Source organism: Gracilinanus agilis, chromosome 4 (genome assembly GCF_016433145.1).
Source record: "Gracilinanus agilis isolate LMUSP501 chromosome 4, AgileGrace, whole genome shotgun sequence".
In the NCBI taxonomy this organism is placed as follows: Eukaryota; Metazoa; Chordata; class Mammalia; order Didelphimorphia; family Didelphidae; genus Gracilinanus; species Gracilinanus agilis.
In genome coordinates this window covers 58282478-58299353 of record NC_058133.1, presented here as the reverse complement: position 1 = coordinate 58299353, position 16876 = coordinate 58282478, and the positions used below count along the sequence as shown (strand labels likewise).

At 39.4% G+C, this 16876-nt stretch overlaps 1 protein-coding gene across 1 annotated transcript in view; it reads left to right on the top strand.

The window, feature by feature from the left end:
• Nucleotides 1-16876, top strand: part of LMX1A (LIM homeobox transcription factor 1 alpha) — a 191022-nt gene that overhangs the window by 127523 nt on the left and 46623 nt on the right. Inside the window, exon 3 of the mRNA XM_044674451.1 lies at nt 13374-13606. Coding sequence (XP_044530386.1) covers nt 13374-13606 — 233 coding nt within the window. The remainder of the gene's footprint in view (nt 1-13373; nt 13607-16876) is intronic.

The window sequence follows — 16876 nt, the reverse complement described above, 5'->3', positions numbered from 1 at the left end:
GAAGGAAGGAAGGAAAAAGGAAGGAAGGAAAGGGGGGAAGGAAGGAAGGAAAGAAGGAAGAAAGGAAGGAAGGAAGGAAGAAAGGAAGGAAGGAAAGGAAGGAAGGAAAGAGAAGAAGAAAGGGAGGAAGGAAAGGAAGGAAGGAAGGAAAGAAAGAGAAGAAGAAAGGAGGGAAGGAAGGATGGAATGAAACACTTATTAAATGGATACTATATGGTAGGCATGACGTTAAGTGCTTGACAAATATCTCATTTGATCCTCACAATAACACTGAGAGGTAGGTACTTTTATTATCCCCATTTTATAGTTGAGAAACTGAGTTATCGAGAGGTTAAATGACTTGACCCAGTCACACAGCTAGTAAGTGCCTGAGGCAGGATTTTAACTCAAGTCTTCTTTCTAGGCTCAGCTGCCTCTGGGTAATAGGAGAGAGCTCTGTATTTGAGGCTAGGTCTGCTGCTTGATAACTAAATGACTTTGAGTAAATCACCCTTTCTCAGCTTCATTTTTCTCATCTGTCAAATGAAGAGGTTAGATTTGAGGTTCCTAATAATTCTCTTTCTTCCTGATCCCAGAGTTCCTCAGGCCCTTCAGCAAGATCAGAAATATTTGACTAGCACATTCTTGAAACTTTCCTGACCAGAGCACTAGCATCTCTAATAGTCCTGCATGGTTCTAGGAAATCTGTGTTTTCTAATGCTTGGGTCAGTGAGTTCCAAGTTTAGTTCATGATACCCCTTGTACAGAGCTAGAGTCAGCTCTAACTAGCTTATGAGAATTGATTGTTAAATTTTTAGTGTGAGCATTTACAACCAGGTTATCAGTAAATGCTACAAATCAGGGCTTGATTTTTTTTGTTAATTGTCTATATTTAAGTTTTGTTAAAATAATAATAATATAGAATAAACTTAATATGTAGTGCTAATTTTTTTTTTCAAAAAACTGCTTGTTAAACTTCTATCAGCACATCCCTTCCCTTGTGTGTTAACCAGTTATTTCTAGGAGTGTTAGACAATTCTCAAAAAAACTTCTGGTAGGGATATTGTGAAACAAACCCAATAACAAATCAGCTGTTTTGAATGCAAAATGGTCAGCGAATGTTGGCCTAAGGAAAGGTTTCCAAATATGTGTGCAATCACATGTGTGTATGTGTTTATCTGCATAGTGTTGCTGATTCCAAAGCAAGCATCCTATTTCTCAGAGATTTTTTTGTGGTTCTCTTGCTCTTCATGTCTGTCCCTGCTCTCTAATCCTCTGAATGGAGATGGATATAGGGAGGAGAGCCATGTGAAGAGAAGCCAGGCAGAAAATCACATCCCAGACTTGAACATGAATGATGTGGTTTAGCTGGGCGGCTGGTTGGCTGGCACGGCACACTTGCCACCATTCCTTCTGGTTTTTCCATTTCCATACAGTACTCCTTCCTTGTTTCAGGGTAAGATCCTTCCTTCCTCCCTCCTTCCCTTCCTTCCTTTCTTCCTTCTTTCTTTCCTTTTTCCTTTCCCTTCCCTTCCCTTCATTTCTCCTTCTCTTCCCTTCATTTCTCCTTCTTTCCCTTTCCCTCCCCTCCCCTTTCCTTTACCTTCCTTCCTTCTTTCTCTCCTTCTCTTCCTTCCTTTTCCCTTCTCTTCCCTCTTCCATTTCTGTCCAGCTCTTTTTTTGTGCATCTTTTTTTCTGTCTCTGCCTTTCTGTCTCTTGAACTCTTTTAATATATTGTCTTCCTGCATTAGAATTTAAATTCATTGAGAGCAGGGACCACCTTTCTTTTTGCTTGTTTTTGTATCCCCAGGGCTTGGTACAGTGCCTAGCCCATAGTATGTATTCAACAAATTCTTTCTGTCTTGTTAGTAATTATTTGAAGTTTTTGTCATGGCTTTTGTTCAAGAGGACCTCTTCGCTCCTTTCACCCCCATAATATTAGATTATAACTGGATTCTGTATCGTGAAAAAGCATGGATTTGAAGTCAGCAGAACTTGGTTTAAAACCACTCTGTGTTACATACTTATCAACTGTGCATTTAAATCCTAGACAAATTACACTCCCTTCTCTGTTTCCATTTCCTCAATAATAAAATAGTGGGGTTGGATGGGATGAATTCCAGGGTTCTCTCTAGTTTGGGATTCGATGACCCCCCACCTGGATTTAAGGGGTTATATTGTGATAGCAATCAAGTACCTTCTACCTCCAGAGCTAGTAGCGGTGGGTAGCAGCAAAGAAGCCAGCCCACAAGGGGCCAATTGGCCAGCCCTTATTCAAACTCAATGTGTATTTGTCAAGTATCTACTAACTTCAGTGCCTGGTGGAAGACATTGGGAATCAAGCACAAAACAAACCTTGGCACATAGTGAATGCTTATATTTTCAATCACACATTCAAAGAACTCATTTTTTCCCTTCAGCTCCCTTCTCTGCTTATTCTAAAATCTCCCAAGCCAGGACAGCACTGTAATGAGATAAGGCCTTCAGAGTTAAGCCATGGAAGAAATTTTGTGAAAATTTTCATGACAGTCATTTTGCCTCATTGGAGGAACCATGGAGCAAGAAAATGGTCAGAGAGTTTATGAAAAGAGAACAACTCTCGCTCCTAACCAATGTCAACTTGTGTCCTGATTTAAATAAAGCAATCTAGAAACCTTAAAATCTAACCCTAAATAGTGGCAGTCCCACAGTTAAATGGAAGAAGCCATGGACTTTCAGCCAGGGCACCTGCATTCTAACTGTTTAACGACTGACCCATTCTAAAATGCTGTACAAGGGACATCTGCTCTCTGTAAACTCAGTTTCACCATTTGTAAAATGGAGCAACAATGCCTACTGCAACCTACTTCAAAAGGATGTTATGATACTGAAGCACTGTACAAATATTAGTTATTATTATTATTATTTTACTTTAAGAGTTTCCATTTCCTTGAATTCAAAGCATTCCAAAAATTCAAAATATTCATCCCTATTCTCTATTGCAAAGATCAGAGGCCAAAAGGTTATAAACCTTCCCTAAGGAAGCCCTTGTGAAGGACTTTACTTATTGGGGGAAGAATTTGACTCTTTTCGCCTACTAGAGCAATCAATAGGGGATTTTCTCCCTTCCCAGATTTCAGAGCTTCCTCGAATAGGAGAATCAGGCTGTTTTTAGTATCAGCAGTTATGACAACAGCATGTTATTGACCTACCACACAATAACAATAATGAGAAGTGATAGAGACAACAACAAAAGGGATGACATGGGAACTTAGTGATGCTCCTTTAAGGGGTCCCAAGAACTTTCTCATCAAAAATGCTGTAAAACCCTTGTCTTCCCAGTATGTCACACACACACACACACACACACACACACACACACACACACACACACACACACACGGAAATGTACATTCTTTGTAAGAGTATACGTTGTATTGGCCACTTGCCATCTAGTCAAGCCAAAAATTATGGAACAAAAGGAATCGGTGCCCAGAATATCAGCTAAAAATACCCTATTCCCCCCTGCTCTGTTGTTTGCTGGGTATGGTTAGGAAAGGTCCCAGGAGGGTAATGATGATGAAGGGAAAGAAAAACTGACATTTTCAAAGGAAACCAAATCTTTAGCCCCCCTAAAAAGAAAATATATTTTCCGTATGTCTGTTTTATGTTTCATACCATTTTTGTATGTTTGTGTGACAATAGGGAGAGACTATATTATATGTTGTGTCACCTCATCCATGGACCATTGGAATCCAGGGTTTCCTGGAATTCTTAAACTCTTTGAACTTGTTCATAGGCAGTTTTCTGGATGTTGGCAGGGGGGAGGCATAGGAAAAAAGGAATAAGAGATTTTATGCAGGAGAAACAGGAGTGGTTTACACATACAGTCACATATGCACAAACACACACACAATTGTTTATTAACTCCTTTCATTGGAACATGGTATTAAAGTTAGAGGTTTTCATCTTTGTATAGACCACTTGCTTAATAGTTGCTTCTAAAGACTATGGCCACTAAGCCAATGTTCACCATCTTGTAAATATCTACCACTGCGCTGTCCATTAAGGTATCTAGAGAAAGGGCCAAAGCTCCTGCCCTATTGATAGTGGTCAACAGTCACAGCATTAAATGGTCTTCTAAGAATAACATGGAAAGAACAATGGATTTGAGAGTCAGGACAACTGGGATCTATTTCTAGCTCTGACACAAACTTGCTATATGACTTTGGTCAATTTAATTTACCTTATTGGGTGTCATTTTTTGCATAAGATAGTTTTCTTTCCTTACTATAAACCGTGAATGACATGGGACAGATGATCTGTTCTAAATGTTTACCAGATAATATTGGAATAAGTTGAAATAGTGGCTGTTGGCATTAGCAGGACACTAGCTGATTTTCTGAATATACATTAGACTTGTAGTGGTGAAAGTGGCTAAGGTCAACATTAGCTGACTAATGCCAATGTTTTCTTTGGTTTGGACTCTAGCTAGAGTCCAAATGATGGGAGGTTTCCATTTCTGTTTAGGTTAATCCATTTCATCATTTCAAATTTTCTGTCTTTCTTTTCCAAAATGAACTTACAAAAGAAGTGATACTTTTGGAATAAATTTGGTACACCATAAAAAGCTATAAAGATTCACCTTAAGTTAGTATTACTTTTCAGTCTGCTTAATAGAGATATCTAGACTTATAACAAAAGTTTTTAGATAGGCAAATATTCTTTAATATTATAGATTACTATAAAATGAGTATAAGAGTATAGGAAATTCAATATTTTTAAGGAAAGAATATAATTCAGGCTACTTCTTTAAAACTAATTGTCCTAATTGATTTTAAGTGCCTCAGCGAAAAATCATGGCTTTTCTTATTTTGGCTGATGAGTGACATTTATCACTTTACTTCTGAGTAAGGGCTACATTTTACTAAACCACCAGTACATGGATGTCCAGGCATTATGCAAACCAGATCTGAACACTCCTACAATCTCATTGTATATCCTTCCTTGTATACAGTTTACCAAGATCCACAGGAGTTGGGATTTTCTGATGGTCTGTGCCAGCCATCTATTGTTCTCCCTTTTCTCACCATTATGGAGTCATGAAACTCTGCCTGCCATAGAAGATGCTGCCACTTCTATTGTCCCTACAGACTTTCCCACCACTTCCAGTACTGAACGCATGAGTTGTTTATTATGATAGTGTTGGCTCAGCCTCAAGGACAAGGACCTTAAGAGAGCTGAAAAACTTGGATGATGTCTATAACCAGAAGTGATGCCCCAAGTCTTTTGTGTCCCCTTCTCTTGCCCTTCTCCTCCACGTGCAGTAACTATGTGGACTCTCAGACTCCCAGCACCAGATTTTCTTGATCGACAGCTTTGGCTTATCGCCAGTATTTGATTGTGTCTCGATGACCTTAGCTGTCAATGACAGTTGGATCCATATGAGTGTTGTTATATGGCCCTCTAGTGGAGAGGGTGGAAACAATTTGCTGGTTAATCTTAAACTCCCCATCTTGGAATTCTAGCACCTTTCAATCCCAGAAGGCTGGGAGTCATACATGTGCTAATATTGCTCAATCCTTTCATCTTTTTTTTTTTCAGATAAGAAACCTGAATTTCAGAAAGGGCAGATAACTTGATTAAAGTCACACAGTGAATTAATTGGTGGAAGAACAAGACCTAGAACTCAGGTCTTCTAATTCCCACTCAATTAAAGCTAACAAGTGCCTAGTTTTAATGCAATGTATTGTGCTAATGACTGGAGATATAAATAAGAAAAAAGAATGAGATAGTCTCTGTCTTTATGGAGTTTTAAGCTAGCACAACTCTTTTTCAAGAATCTTTATTTTCCCCCAGCTATCCAACAACATAGAATTTATGATCTGGAACGAAACTTGGAGATTATCCAGTCAAATCCCTCTAGTTACAGTATTATCCTACAGCATAGTTTGTTATAGTTGTAACAGCTTGGTGGTCCATACATTATATCAAACAAAGCTGAAAGCTGTCCCATTGATATTCAGCATATTTACTAGGAGACAGCTTGCCATCTAGGGCTAAAGACTAGTCTGAGAATTTTTGCTTAAGAACCTAGGAAGCCAGAGATAATTTTACCTAAATTTTGTATCATTTCCATTATGTGACACAGTCTTATATACATAGAAGTTGCTTAATAAATGTTTGTGAAATTGAATTGAGAAGTGAACATGAAGTGGTCAGGAATGGGGGAAGACCCAAGTGCTGTAGAGGGTAAGTCATTTATAAAAATGACAATCCTTTTAGGATTGAGAGTTACCAGTGGTGCTAACTGACACACACTGAAGCTGCAAAATGCTTTACAGTAAACAAACTATAGATAAAAAAGAGCAAAGAAAGAAAGATGACAAAATGTGAAAGAGATTCAAAGAAGAACATTGTATTACTAGAAACATAACATCCAGAAGAAGGAAGTACTGTGAATTGTATTCTGCTCTGGTACAGAGTACATCTATGGTCTGTTATCCAGTTTAGGGGGCTTCATTTTGGGAAGGACACTAATCATCTGGTCATAAAGAAGTGGGCAATGAGAATGGTGTGGGGATTTGAAATGAGGTCCTGTGAAGATCGTTTGAAGCAACAAATTATGTTCAGACTGAAGAAGAGAAGACTTGGGTGCCTAGGATTGGGGCATGGTTTACAAAATAGCTTTTTTTTTTTAAACCCTTACCTTCTGTCTTGGAGTCAATGCTGTGTATTGGCTCCAAGGCAGAAGAGTGGTAAAGGCTAGGCAATGGGGGTTAAGTGACCTGCCCAGGGTCACACAGCTGGGAATCTGAGGCCAGATCTGAATCTAGGACCTCCCATCTCTAGGCCTGGCTCTCAATCCACTGAGCTACCCAGCTGCCCCCCTACAAGATAGTTTTCTAAAGGATATAAAGAACCACCATGAGAAAGAGCAGTTACACTTATTTTACTTAAATTTAGGGAGAACTCTCATAAAATTTAGAGATGCAAGGGCCCTTGGAGACCAACTGGTCCACTATTCTTATTTCATACAGAGGAGGAAATTAAGAATCAGAGGCTTTAGATGAGTAGCTTAACGTCACTCAGGAAGTAAGCAGCAAAGGATCAATGGGAGGAAGTTTTGGAGAGGCATATTTTGGCTTCATAGAAAGATTTTTACCAATGGTTGACTCAGGCTTCACTTACTAGCAATCAACCACTCATCCCTTCCAGATGAAGGTGTATAGGATTGATTGTAACCAGTGGGGGAATGTTTATAAGTCTTAAATGTTGATTCATCAGGTTATTAAGAGACACAGTGGAGAGAGTGCTGGTTATGGAGTTTTAGAAAATATGGTTCAAACTCCTCCTCAAATACTTAATAACCACGTGTGATCCTGAGCAGTCACTTAACCTCTTTTCACCTCAGTTACCTCATCTGTTGTTGTTATTGATGAATCATTTCAATTTTGTCTGACTTGTGATCCTGTTGGGGATCTTCTTGGCAAAGATATTGGGTGGTTGGCCATTTCCTTATCCAGATCATTTTAGAGATGAGGAAACTGAGGTAAACAGGTTACTTGTCCAGAACAGCACAGTTAGTAAGTGTCTGAGGCCATATTTGAACTGAGAAAGATGAGTCTTCTTGACTTTAGACCTGGCACTCTATCCAGTGTACTATCCTACTACTCCTTCCTTATCTATACAGTGTGGTGAATAATACACCTTTGCCCACTGTGCTGTAAAGATAAAAATAGGATAATATTGGTAAAGTGCTTTGTAAGCCTTAATTTACTATGTAATTGCTAGCTATTATTGTAAAAAAACAAAACCAAAAATTAGTTTATGGCTACATTTCTTAACCTGAAGCTTTATGGGGAAGCTGCAAAGTAGTCCCGGAGCCTTTAGCCATGTAGTTCTGAACTTTTGTTTCATATTAGGTGGGCCAGTGCATAAAGATCCAGGGCTGGAGTTAAGAAGATTTGTGTTTGAATTAGGTCTCAGATTCTTGCTGGTGGTGTGACCCTGAGCAAATCATTTAACTTCTGCTTGCCTCAATTTCTTCTTCTCTAAAATGGGAATAATAATAAGACCTACTCCCAGGATTGTTGTGAGGATCAAGTAAAATAATAATCAGCATTTAGTATAGAGTCCAACACATAGTAAGCACTATATGAATATTGTTGTTGGTGTTATTATTTCTGGCCAAGTGCAGGTTACATAATAAATGAAGCTAGACCTCATGTCCTGGGTTCTGTCCCTCTGATACTTCTTTCCAGATTCTTTTGGCTATGCTATCAATAGGAACGTAGGACTTGTAGACCACTAAGCAGCTTTTTGCTTTTTACACCACTGGGGTAGAGAATAAATATGGTTGCCAATGGGCACTTCCTAACTCCTGGCCATAGAAGTCATTTTCTTTTGTAATAGAACCCTTAGCCCTTGTGTGGAGCTCTCTCTTTGGCACTATTGGCTGGGCTGAGCACATAAGCTGCTGGGCTAGATCTCTCCAATGATGCTCTGTAAGCACTCCAGATCATGAAATACCCCAAAATATCTAGGTATGTCCAACTTTAGGTTGCTGCTTTGTCACCATCTTGATTCCTGCAGCTACTGCTACTAGGACTAGTGGATTTTGCTTCTGATTCTGATGATCCTGACCTCAGGACCTCCTAAACTCACCGGGTCAGCTTGCTACTCTCATCTTGGAAAGATTGGCAAAGCATAAACACAAATGTAACAGTAGACTCATATGACCCAGTATATCTAGTGACCAGTTAGGAGAAAGTAGACAGCTGCTCTTCTCTCACTGAGAACTCCACGTGGTGCTGTCTTGATGGAAATCTGGAAGTAAATAGCCTGAGAGATGGGCACACACCTTTTGTATTCATTCTCAGTCTTAGTTCAATGCCTCCTATGTCATTGATTCTATAAACAAATAGAAGACTTCCTGATCATCTAATACTGATCCTTTAGTCATTCATGACCAGAAACCATCCCACCAAATTTCAACATGATTGGATCATAAGCTGGCAGAATAACTGTACATGTTTCATGTACTGGCTCTTATATGTCAGTTTACACGAGTATGCTGGATTCATTTGAGCTCTCCATAAGTTACTGGTTTAAGGAGCTTGATATCCATTCTAAAGGATTACTCCATGGTGGTTGGGGTAGTTGTTTTCTTTTCTTTTCACAGTGAATAAAAAGTTAGAATGGGAAGGGACCTTTGAATTCACCCACTCCAACTTCCTGATTTTTGGGGTTAACCCCCGCCCAAAACAACAGTTATTAAGATGAGTAAAGCTGGAGATCATCACCTTCTTTTGTGCCATGGATGCCCCTGCTAGTCTGATGAAGCCTATGGACTTTTTAGAATAACATTTTAACATAATTAAAGGAAATGCTACATTTCAGTAAAGGTTACTAGAAATGAAGATAGAATATTTTCCCCAAGTTCAAAGATTCCATGAAATCTATCCACAGACTCCTTGGGGAATTCTAAGAACCCTTGAGGTAGCATTACTTTCCCAAAGCTATTCTGCTAAATAATGGCAGAGCTAGGACTGGAAATTGACTCTTGCCATTTGAAGTCTGACACTTTGTGCTACGTGGCACTCATAGTCACAGTAATAATTTCTATACCTATGCAAATTGGGCTTTGAAAGAAATGCCAGTTAGCCCCCACTCCTTTGACTTCAACAAGTCACTGTCATAAAAAAGCAGGAAGGGAATCCCTCACAAGAGAATTGGTTGCCAGAGAAATTCTAGGGATAAGAGGAAAGCTACTCGCTCCTCCAAAAGAGCTGAGAATATTGGTAAACCTTGTTTGGCTTTTTAAGGCATTGCCAGTCTGCCAGGCTCTGTACCCACAGTGAGGTTTCATTAACATTCAAAGGGGGAAGTTGCTGTGGAGGAAACCACTCAGGGCAGCGCGAAAAGACAGGCTGTGTTTTAATTAGGACTTGGACTTTTGAACAAATCCTTTCCTCTGCTTGGCTGAGCCTTAGAGAAAACAACTGGTGGGAGGCTTGTATTCAGCAGCTGGATCCACAGCGGTACCCATACAGCTGTGTACACATCTGGCAAACAGGTGTTGAAATGCATGTTCCTTCCCTCTTTGGATCAATAATAGGGTTGGTAGTGGTTGATGGTGGGAAGGTAAATTGTCTGTGGGCTTGGTCTAAACATAAGAAAGGATGAGCTGATGGCCCTAGTTTCTCAAGGAGGGCCCCAGAGAAACTGAAATGCTCCCTCCTAAGTCAGTAATCTCTGTTCCTGTCACTACTATTCCAGGACATGAGTTGGGTCCCTCCTGACACTTCCTCCTGTCACTCTTGAGTCAACATGGCATGTTCCTTTGTTGGGAAACCCCCGTTCAAATCCTCCTCTCCAACTTGGGGGGAAGTCATAGGCATGGGGGGCTGGTTAAGGGGGAGGAGGAGATTAACAAGGTTGAAGTTGGACAAGCACAGATGCTACCACCTGCTGCTGTCGATTCTCAAGTGCTTGTTGACTCTCTGGGAGCGTTTGTCCTGAGTCTGTTTCACAGTTCATTCCAGGGGAAGGGGAGGAGAAGGAGGGCCCAGGGACAAAGGGACTTTGGCCGGCTCCTGGAAGGGGCCTGATTAGTTTGCTCAGGTTGGCAAACAACAAATGGAGTCTCGACACACAAGAGATGATGTGTGTATGTGTATGCATTGGACCAACACAAAGCATACAACTTTGGGGTTGGGGAGGGAGAGGCACATGTCCAGGGGTCTGGTGTGCCAAGGCATTATGAAGAAATTCACCCTCAGTCACCACTCTGTAAAAGGTAGGGGAAGGGATCAGGAGCTGATTGTTTGGTATAGGAGAAGAAATTGCAGAACAAATACTTTCTAGCTGTGTGACCCTAGGTAAGTCACTTGGACTCTCTAATTTATTTCCCACTCTTTAATATATAGATAATAACACATCACCTGGCTCAAAAGATTATTTTAAAATCTTAAACTGTTTGATTAATGTGGGACCCCTAAACCCACCCTCATGTTAGGAAAGAAAGCTGTTCATTGCTATCACCACTGCCCCTGCTCCCCAGCTGCCCTCTTTCCTTCTGGGGATAAGGAGAAAAGATCAGACTTGGTAAATAGAAATATTTCCCTGTCACCTTGAGCAGGGTTCTTACTTATATACGAGGAACCAATACAAGAGACACTGCCGATGTGATTGAGTGTCTGGAGATGATATCAGGATCTGGAGATACCTTCATTTCAATCCTTGAACTGCTCTGAATTTGCTGGCAGGTGAAGTGATGCTTCTGCCAGACTGGCCTCTGTTGGGTGTGTGTGTGTGGGGGGGGGAATCATTCTTGGGAGGGAGCCTTGGAAGGCTTGCTTGCTCATTTCCCGTTCCATGCCTTTGCTCCTTATCATTCTGCTCCCTTGGAATGCCTTTCTTCCTTCTCTCTGCTGCTCCGTCATCACTACTTTCCTCCTACCCCTTCTCTGTCCTCAAAATTCCCCTTTATTGGGAAGTTTCCCAGGTGAGATCACTACATAAATTCTCTATTTTCTCAATGATTAATTTAGAATCAGAAAATCATATTTTTAGAGCTAGAAGAGGACTTAGAGCAAATAACTATTCTTGGTTTGTACTACCGAGAGCATTAGATTCAGGGGTCAAGAAGGCTGGAATTCCATTCTGGTCTGTAACATTTACTAGCTGTGTGACTACTCTATCTGACCTGTCCCTACCCTCTGGTCCCTCCTCTCTTCTGTCATTCAGGAGCATACAGAGTGAGATGAGTGTGCCTTCTTTGTTTAAAATGCATTTTCAGACACCCAATTGCTACAGCATCTATCTCCAAACCCAAAGGCTCTTGACAGTCATTCATGCTTCTACAAGATAAGATGAGAAGTCAGAAGTATTCTACCCTAAATCCTAACTACTCTATGAGTTTCTGGTGATTCTGAGAAAAGAAGATAGGAATAGGGTAGATTACTGAAATCTATAAATAAATAAAAATAAAATCAATTCTTCCACTACAATCACAAGGCAGAATATGATAAATTTAGCCTATAATTAATTTTATAATGACAAGCACAGACAATAAATATTGTGAGAATTCATGACAGGGGAAATCAATTCAGGCTGGTATGACCAAGGAAAGTTTTTCCTGAAGAAATAAGGATAATTCTGAATCTTGAAAGATGAATAGAAGTTGTTTAGGAAGAAAGGAGAGGTGGAGACATTCTAAGTGAATGGCTCTATACGTCTAAAAGAATGGAGTTATAGATAGTGATTTGTGTATGTGAGTTTTATCTACCTCTTGGACTCCATGAAAATAAAACTATGTGCTTTCTAATTTTGTATAATGCCTAATAGAATGTTCTGCAAATAGCAGCATTTAATAAATGTTTGTCTAATGAATCTATTAATTGAACAAATGTTGAGTGACTATTAATAAACATTTACTGTGTCTACCATGTAATAGGCAGGGTAGTTAAGTGGTGTATGGATAGGACACTGAGCCTGAACAACAACAATGTACCAGGCACTGTACAAAGTGCTGGACATGAAAAAAAAAGAAGAAAAAGACAGTCCCTGCCCTTGAAGAGCTTCCAGTCTAATGGAAGAGACAATATGTATGCAAATCTATATGAAATAAGATATACAATGCAAATGGAATTGGAAAGCACACAACCTGTTCCAGTAATAGGAAGTAAATAACTAGCTTATACCTTTTTAAAAAATACACCAATACAATGGAAGACAAGTCTAAATGAATAATTTAAGGTAAAGATAGATTGAGAATAGACTGGTGAAGCCCTTGAAATCCTTAAACTACATTAGAGCTATGTACCTTACTGGGACATTTTATCAAGCCACCCCTGACCCCCATTCTCCACATAAACCTGTCTTTGTCATCCTCGGTCCTTTCTTCCCTTATTTCCCTTACACTTCTTCTCTCTGCTGCTTCTGATCCATTTTAGTCCTTAACTAGAGTCCAAAGAGAAGGACTGAATTAGGAAAAAGGTAGCCTGAAATATTAATGGGGTCTATGCTATTTTATATTGTTATTGATTTTAATTACTTTAATAATGGAAGAAATATTTGTGATGCTAAAAAAAAAGAGTTGAGTTTTAGCTTATCTTCCTCCTAAAATCATGCCTGAATAGATTATAATTCTAAATCTGGCCACTGATTGGAACTCATCACTTTTCAGTCCACTCCCAAATTAATGCAATTCGATTCAACAACCTCAGACAAGTGCTAACATCTGGAATAAACCGATTTTAAATTTCTGCATGCCAAGGAGCCATTTGGATTTTCAGAAAGTTGACCCAGATGGCTCTAATCTCAATAAGACTTTTTAATTGTGACTAGTTTAGGGGGAAGAGTCCCAGAGTTTTCTCAGTCTCAGAGTTCTTGGTTTCTTCCCTTCCAGACTGTTTGCAGTCAAATGTGGTGGCTGTTTTGAAGCCATCGCGCCTAATGAGTTTGTCATGAGGGCCCAGAAAAGTGTTTACCACCTGAGCTGCTTCTGCTGCTGCGTCTGTGAGCGTCAACTCCAAAAAGGTGATGAGTTTGTCCTGAAAGAGGGACAGCTGCTCTGCAAGGGCGACTACGAGAAGGAGCGAGAACTGCTGAGCCTGGTGAGCCCGGTGGCTTCCGACTCCGGTGAGTGCATGAATGGGAGTGAGAATGGGAATGGGAAGGAAATGGGCTGGATTTATATCTTGGGCAAAAGAACTGGGCTTGGAGTCAGGAGCCCTGGGCTCTACCATCACATTATCTAGAAACTCAATGTGGAACTAGGAAACAACTTAATTTCTTCATTCTTCAATTTCTCAACCATAAAACCTGGAGAATTCTATCTAGTCAGAGATTCATGTATTTTGGGTGGGAAATAATTGGAGAGTTGTTTTTTCCCTTTCATCTCCACCTATCCTAGATCAGTAATGATCCCTTACTGCCCCTGAAGAAATGTGAAAAGAAGAGAGGCTTTAATGCAAAGTAGAAAGAGCAGTGACCAGTCCTAGAACAAGTTTTATCTTCTCAGAAGAAATGGAATGAAATTTTTTTTTCCTCCAATCTGATTGGAAAGGTAGAATTGATAGTACTTAGCAAAAGATTTAATATGGAGGGTGAGAGAGAGTAAAGAGTCAAGGATGATACCTGGGTTATAAGTTCTCAGTGACCTGAAGGATAGTGATGCTTTATAGAATCACATAAAAGTTAAGGATGGTAAGTTGAATTCTCAAAGATCGTTTTCTAGATTCCCATCTTCCTATGTAAAAATCTTTAACTGGAGGTCCATTGTTTGTATGAGGTAGTCATTTGCTTCTACTTTTCCTGATTCTTAAAGGTCTATGTCATATTGTGGGAATATGAAAAGAAGAATGATCATACCATCAACATAAACATGCAATTCTGATTAAATACAAATATGGAAAAATGATGAACATCCTTTGATTTCAGCTTCTAAATGAATTTTGCATGGTGATGTGTTCCAGAGGTCATTATCACTCAGTAGCAAAGGCTGACAAGAGCAAGCCCTTCATGATTTTTTTTTATATTTTTAAACCCTTAACTTCTGTGTATTGGCTCCTAGGTGGAAGAGTGGTAAGGGTGGGCAATGGGGGTCAAGTGACTTGCCCAGGGTCACACAGCTGGGAAGTGTCTGAGGCCGGATTTGAACGTAGGACCTCCCGTCTCTAGGCCTGGCTCTCAATCCACTGAGCTACCCAGCTGCCCCCATGATTTTTTTTAATAGAGGAGGTAGTTTAAGAGGTAGCCATAAGATGTTGAATTGAGAAAGCCTGAGTTTGAATACTGTGTCCTGACCTGCCAATTATGTGACCACACATGTCATTTAGATCTTCTTATTTGTAAAATGGCAATAATAGTAACTCTTTCAGAAAGCTATTATAAAAACCCAAGAAGATTTATTTATATATATGAATATATGTGTCTATATATATTCAGAAAACTTATAAAAAACAAATAAGATTAATAGATATGGATATACACATATACATATAGTATATACATTATATACATATAAGTATATGTACACGTGTGTATATGCACATATGTATTATGTATACACAAACAGAAGCACATGTGTCTTAGTAATATTTTAAGCTTTAGTTCCTATAAATGGAACTGAGACTTTTGGGACATCTTGTAAATCACTGTTTATAGGACAGCTACTATTATAATTGCAAGCCCCAATTGCTTTTCTCCAAAAAAAGGTCATGCGGTACAGATTTGCTCATATATCTGTTTCCACTTGAAGGTTTATAAAGCATTTCCCATCCCCAAAAACCTTTTTTTTAAACCTTTGCCTGCTATCTTAGAATCAAATGTGTATTGATTCTAAGGCAGAAGAATGGTAAGGGCTAGGTGACGAAGGTTAAGGGACTGGTCCAAGATCACATAGCTTGAAAGGTTGGGAAATCTGGCTGAAGCCAGACTTGAACCCCAAGACTCCCCCCATCTCTAGGTATGACTTTCACAATTCACTGAACCACCTAGTTTGATTGCCCACAACAACCTTTTAAAATAGTATGCAAAAATATTATTATTCCCAGTTTAGATATGGGAAAACTGAGACCCAGAGAGCCTTTTGACTTGCACAAACTTACATGGCTAACAGGGAGACATAATAGTAGCTTGAAAGTCTGTCATATGGTGGAGGGATTATAATTGTTCTGTCTGGCTCAAAAGGCAAGGGCTAATAATTGGATGTTACAGAGAGGGAAACTATAGTTCAATAGAAGGGAGAATTTCTTAACAGTACTGTGTAAAAATGGAATATACTATCCTGTGATAGGAGTAGACAGAGACAAGGAGTTAGTAGGGAAATTTTATTCTTTATCGGTTGAGGTTAACTAACCAGAGGATGTATGAGTGTGTCTGTAGACTGGATTCATGATTTGTGTAGGGTTTGTCTAGATGACTTCTTGGATCCCTTCCACCTCTTTGATTCTCAGGGTCAAAACCAACTTGTGTTCGCTGAGTTCCTCCATGCTTCCCACAGACATCTTCCAAAAATCACCTTTTGTTTCTTTTGTCCTTTAGCTGAACTTGATGCCCATAACCCCATCTTATCTTTCTCTCTAACATCTATCACAGAAAAAAATGTATCTCATTATTGTCTGTGTTATCCAGGCAATGTCTAGAATATTTTGTTAACTTGGGACACTACATTTTGCTTAAGATGGTGAATTCTCTGGAAATCATGTTGTATGAGGAATCAAGGAAATCTGTAGTCTTTAGCATGAAGATAACTAAAAGGAAAAACATATGTCTCTTTTAAAAGATACTTTATTTTTCCAATTACATGTAATAACAATTTTCAACATGTTTTCCAAAATCGTAAGAACCAAATTGTCTTCCTCCCTCCTTTCCCTTCACCCTCCTGAAGCATCTCATTTTTTTGAAGGCTATCATATGGGAAAGGGTAGAATTATTATCATTGGATAGAAAGAGGTAAATCTTGACTTCGGCAAAGGAGGAATTTTCTCATAATCATACTTGTCCAACAATGGAACCAACTGCCCCAGGAAGTACTCAGCCCCCTCTCATCAGAAAGGTTCATATAAACACTGGGTAGCAGATCTCTGAGGAAAGCAATTATCCTGCTTTCACATTTGTATCTATAGCACCTAGAAAACATAATGCCTAACATATAACAAGCATTTAATGAATGATTATTGGACATCTACCTCCTGGGGAAACAGCAAGATATTGTACTAGAAGGGGAGGTGGACATGAAGTACAACAATTTGACTTAAATACTACCTCTGGCATGTAATTTCTGTGTGACCCTGGAAAGATCAAGTTACTTTTTGAGGTCTTGGTTTCTTTACCTGTAAAATGAAGAGAGTGGATTAGATGATCTTGAGGGACCCTTTCTGCTCTAAGATTCTAATGATGCTAAAG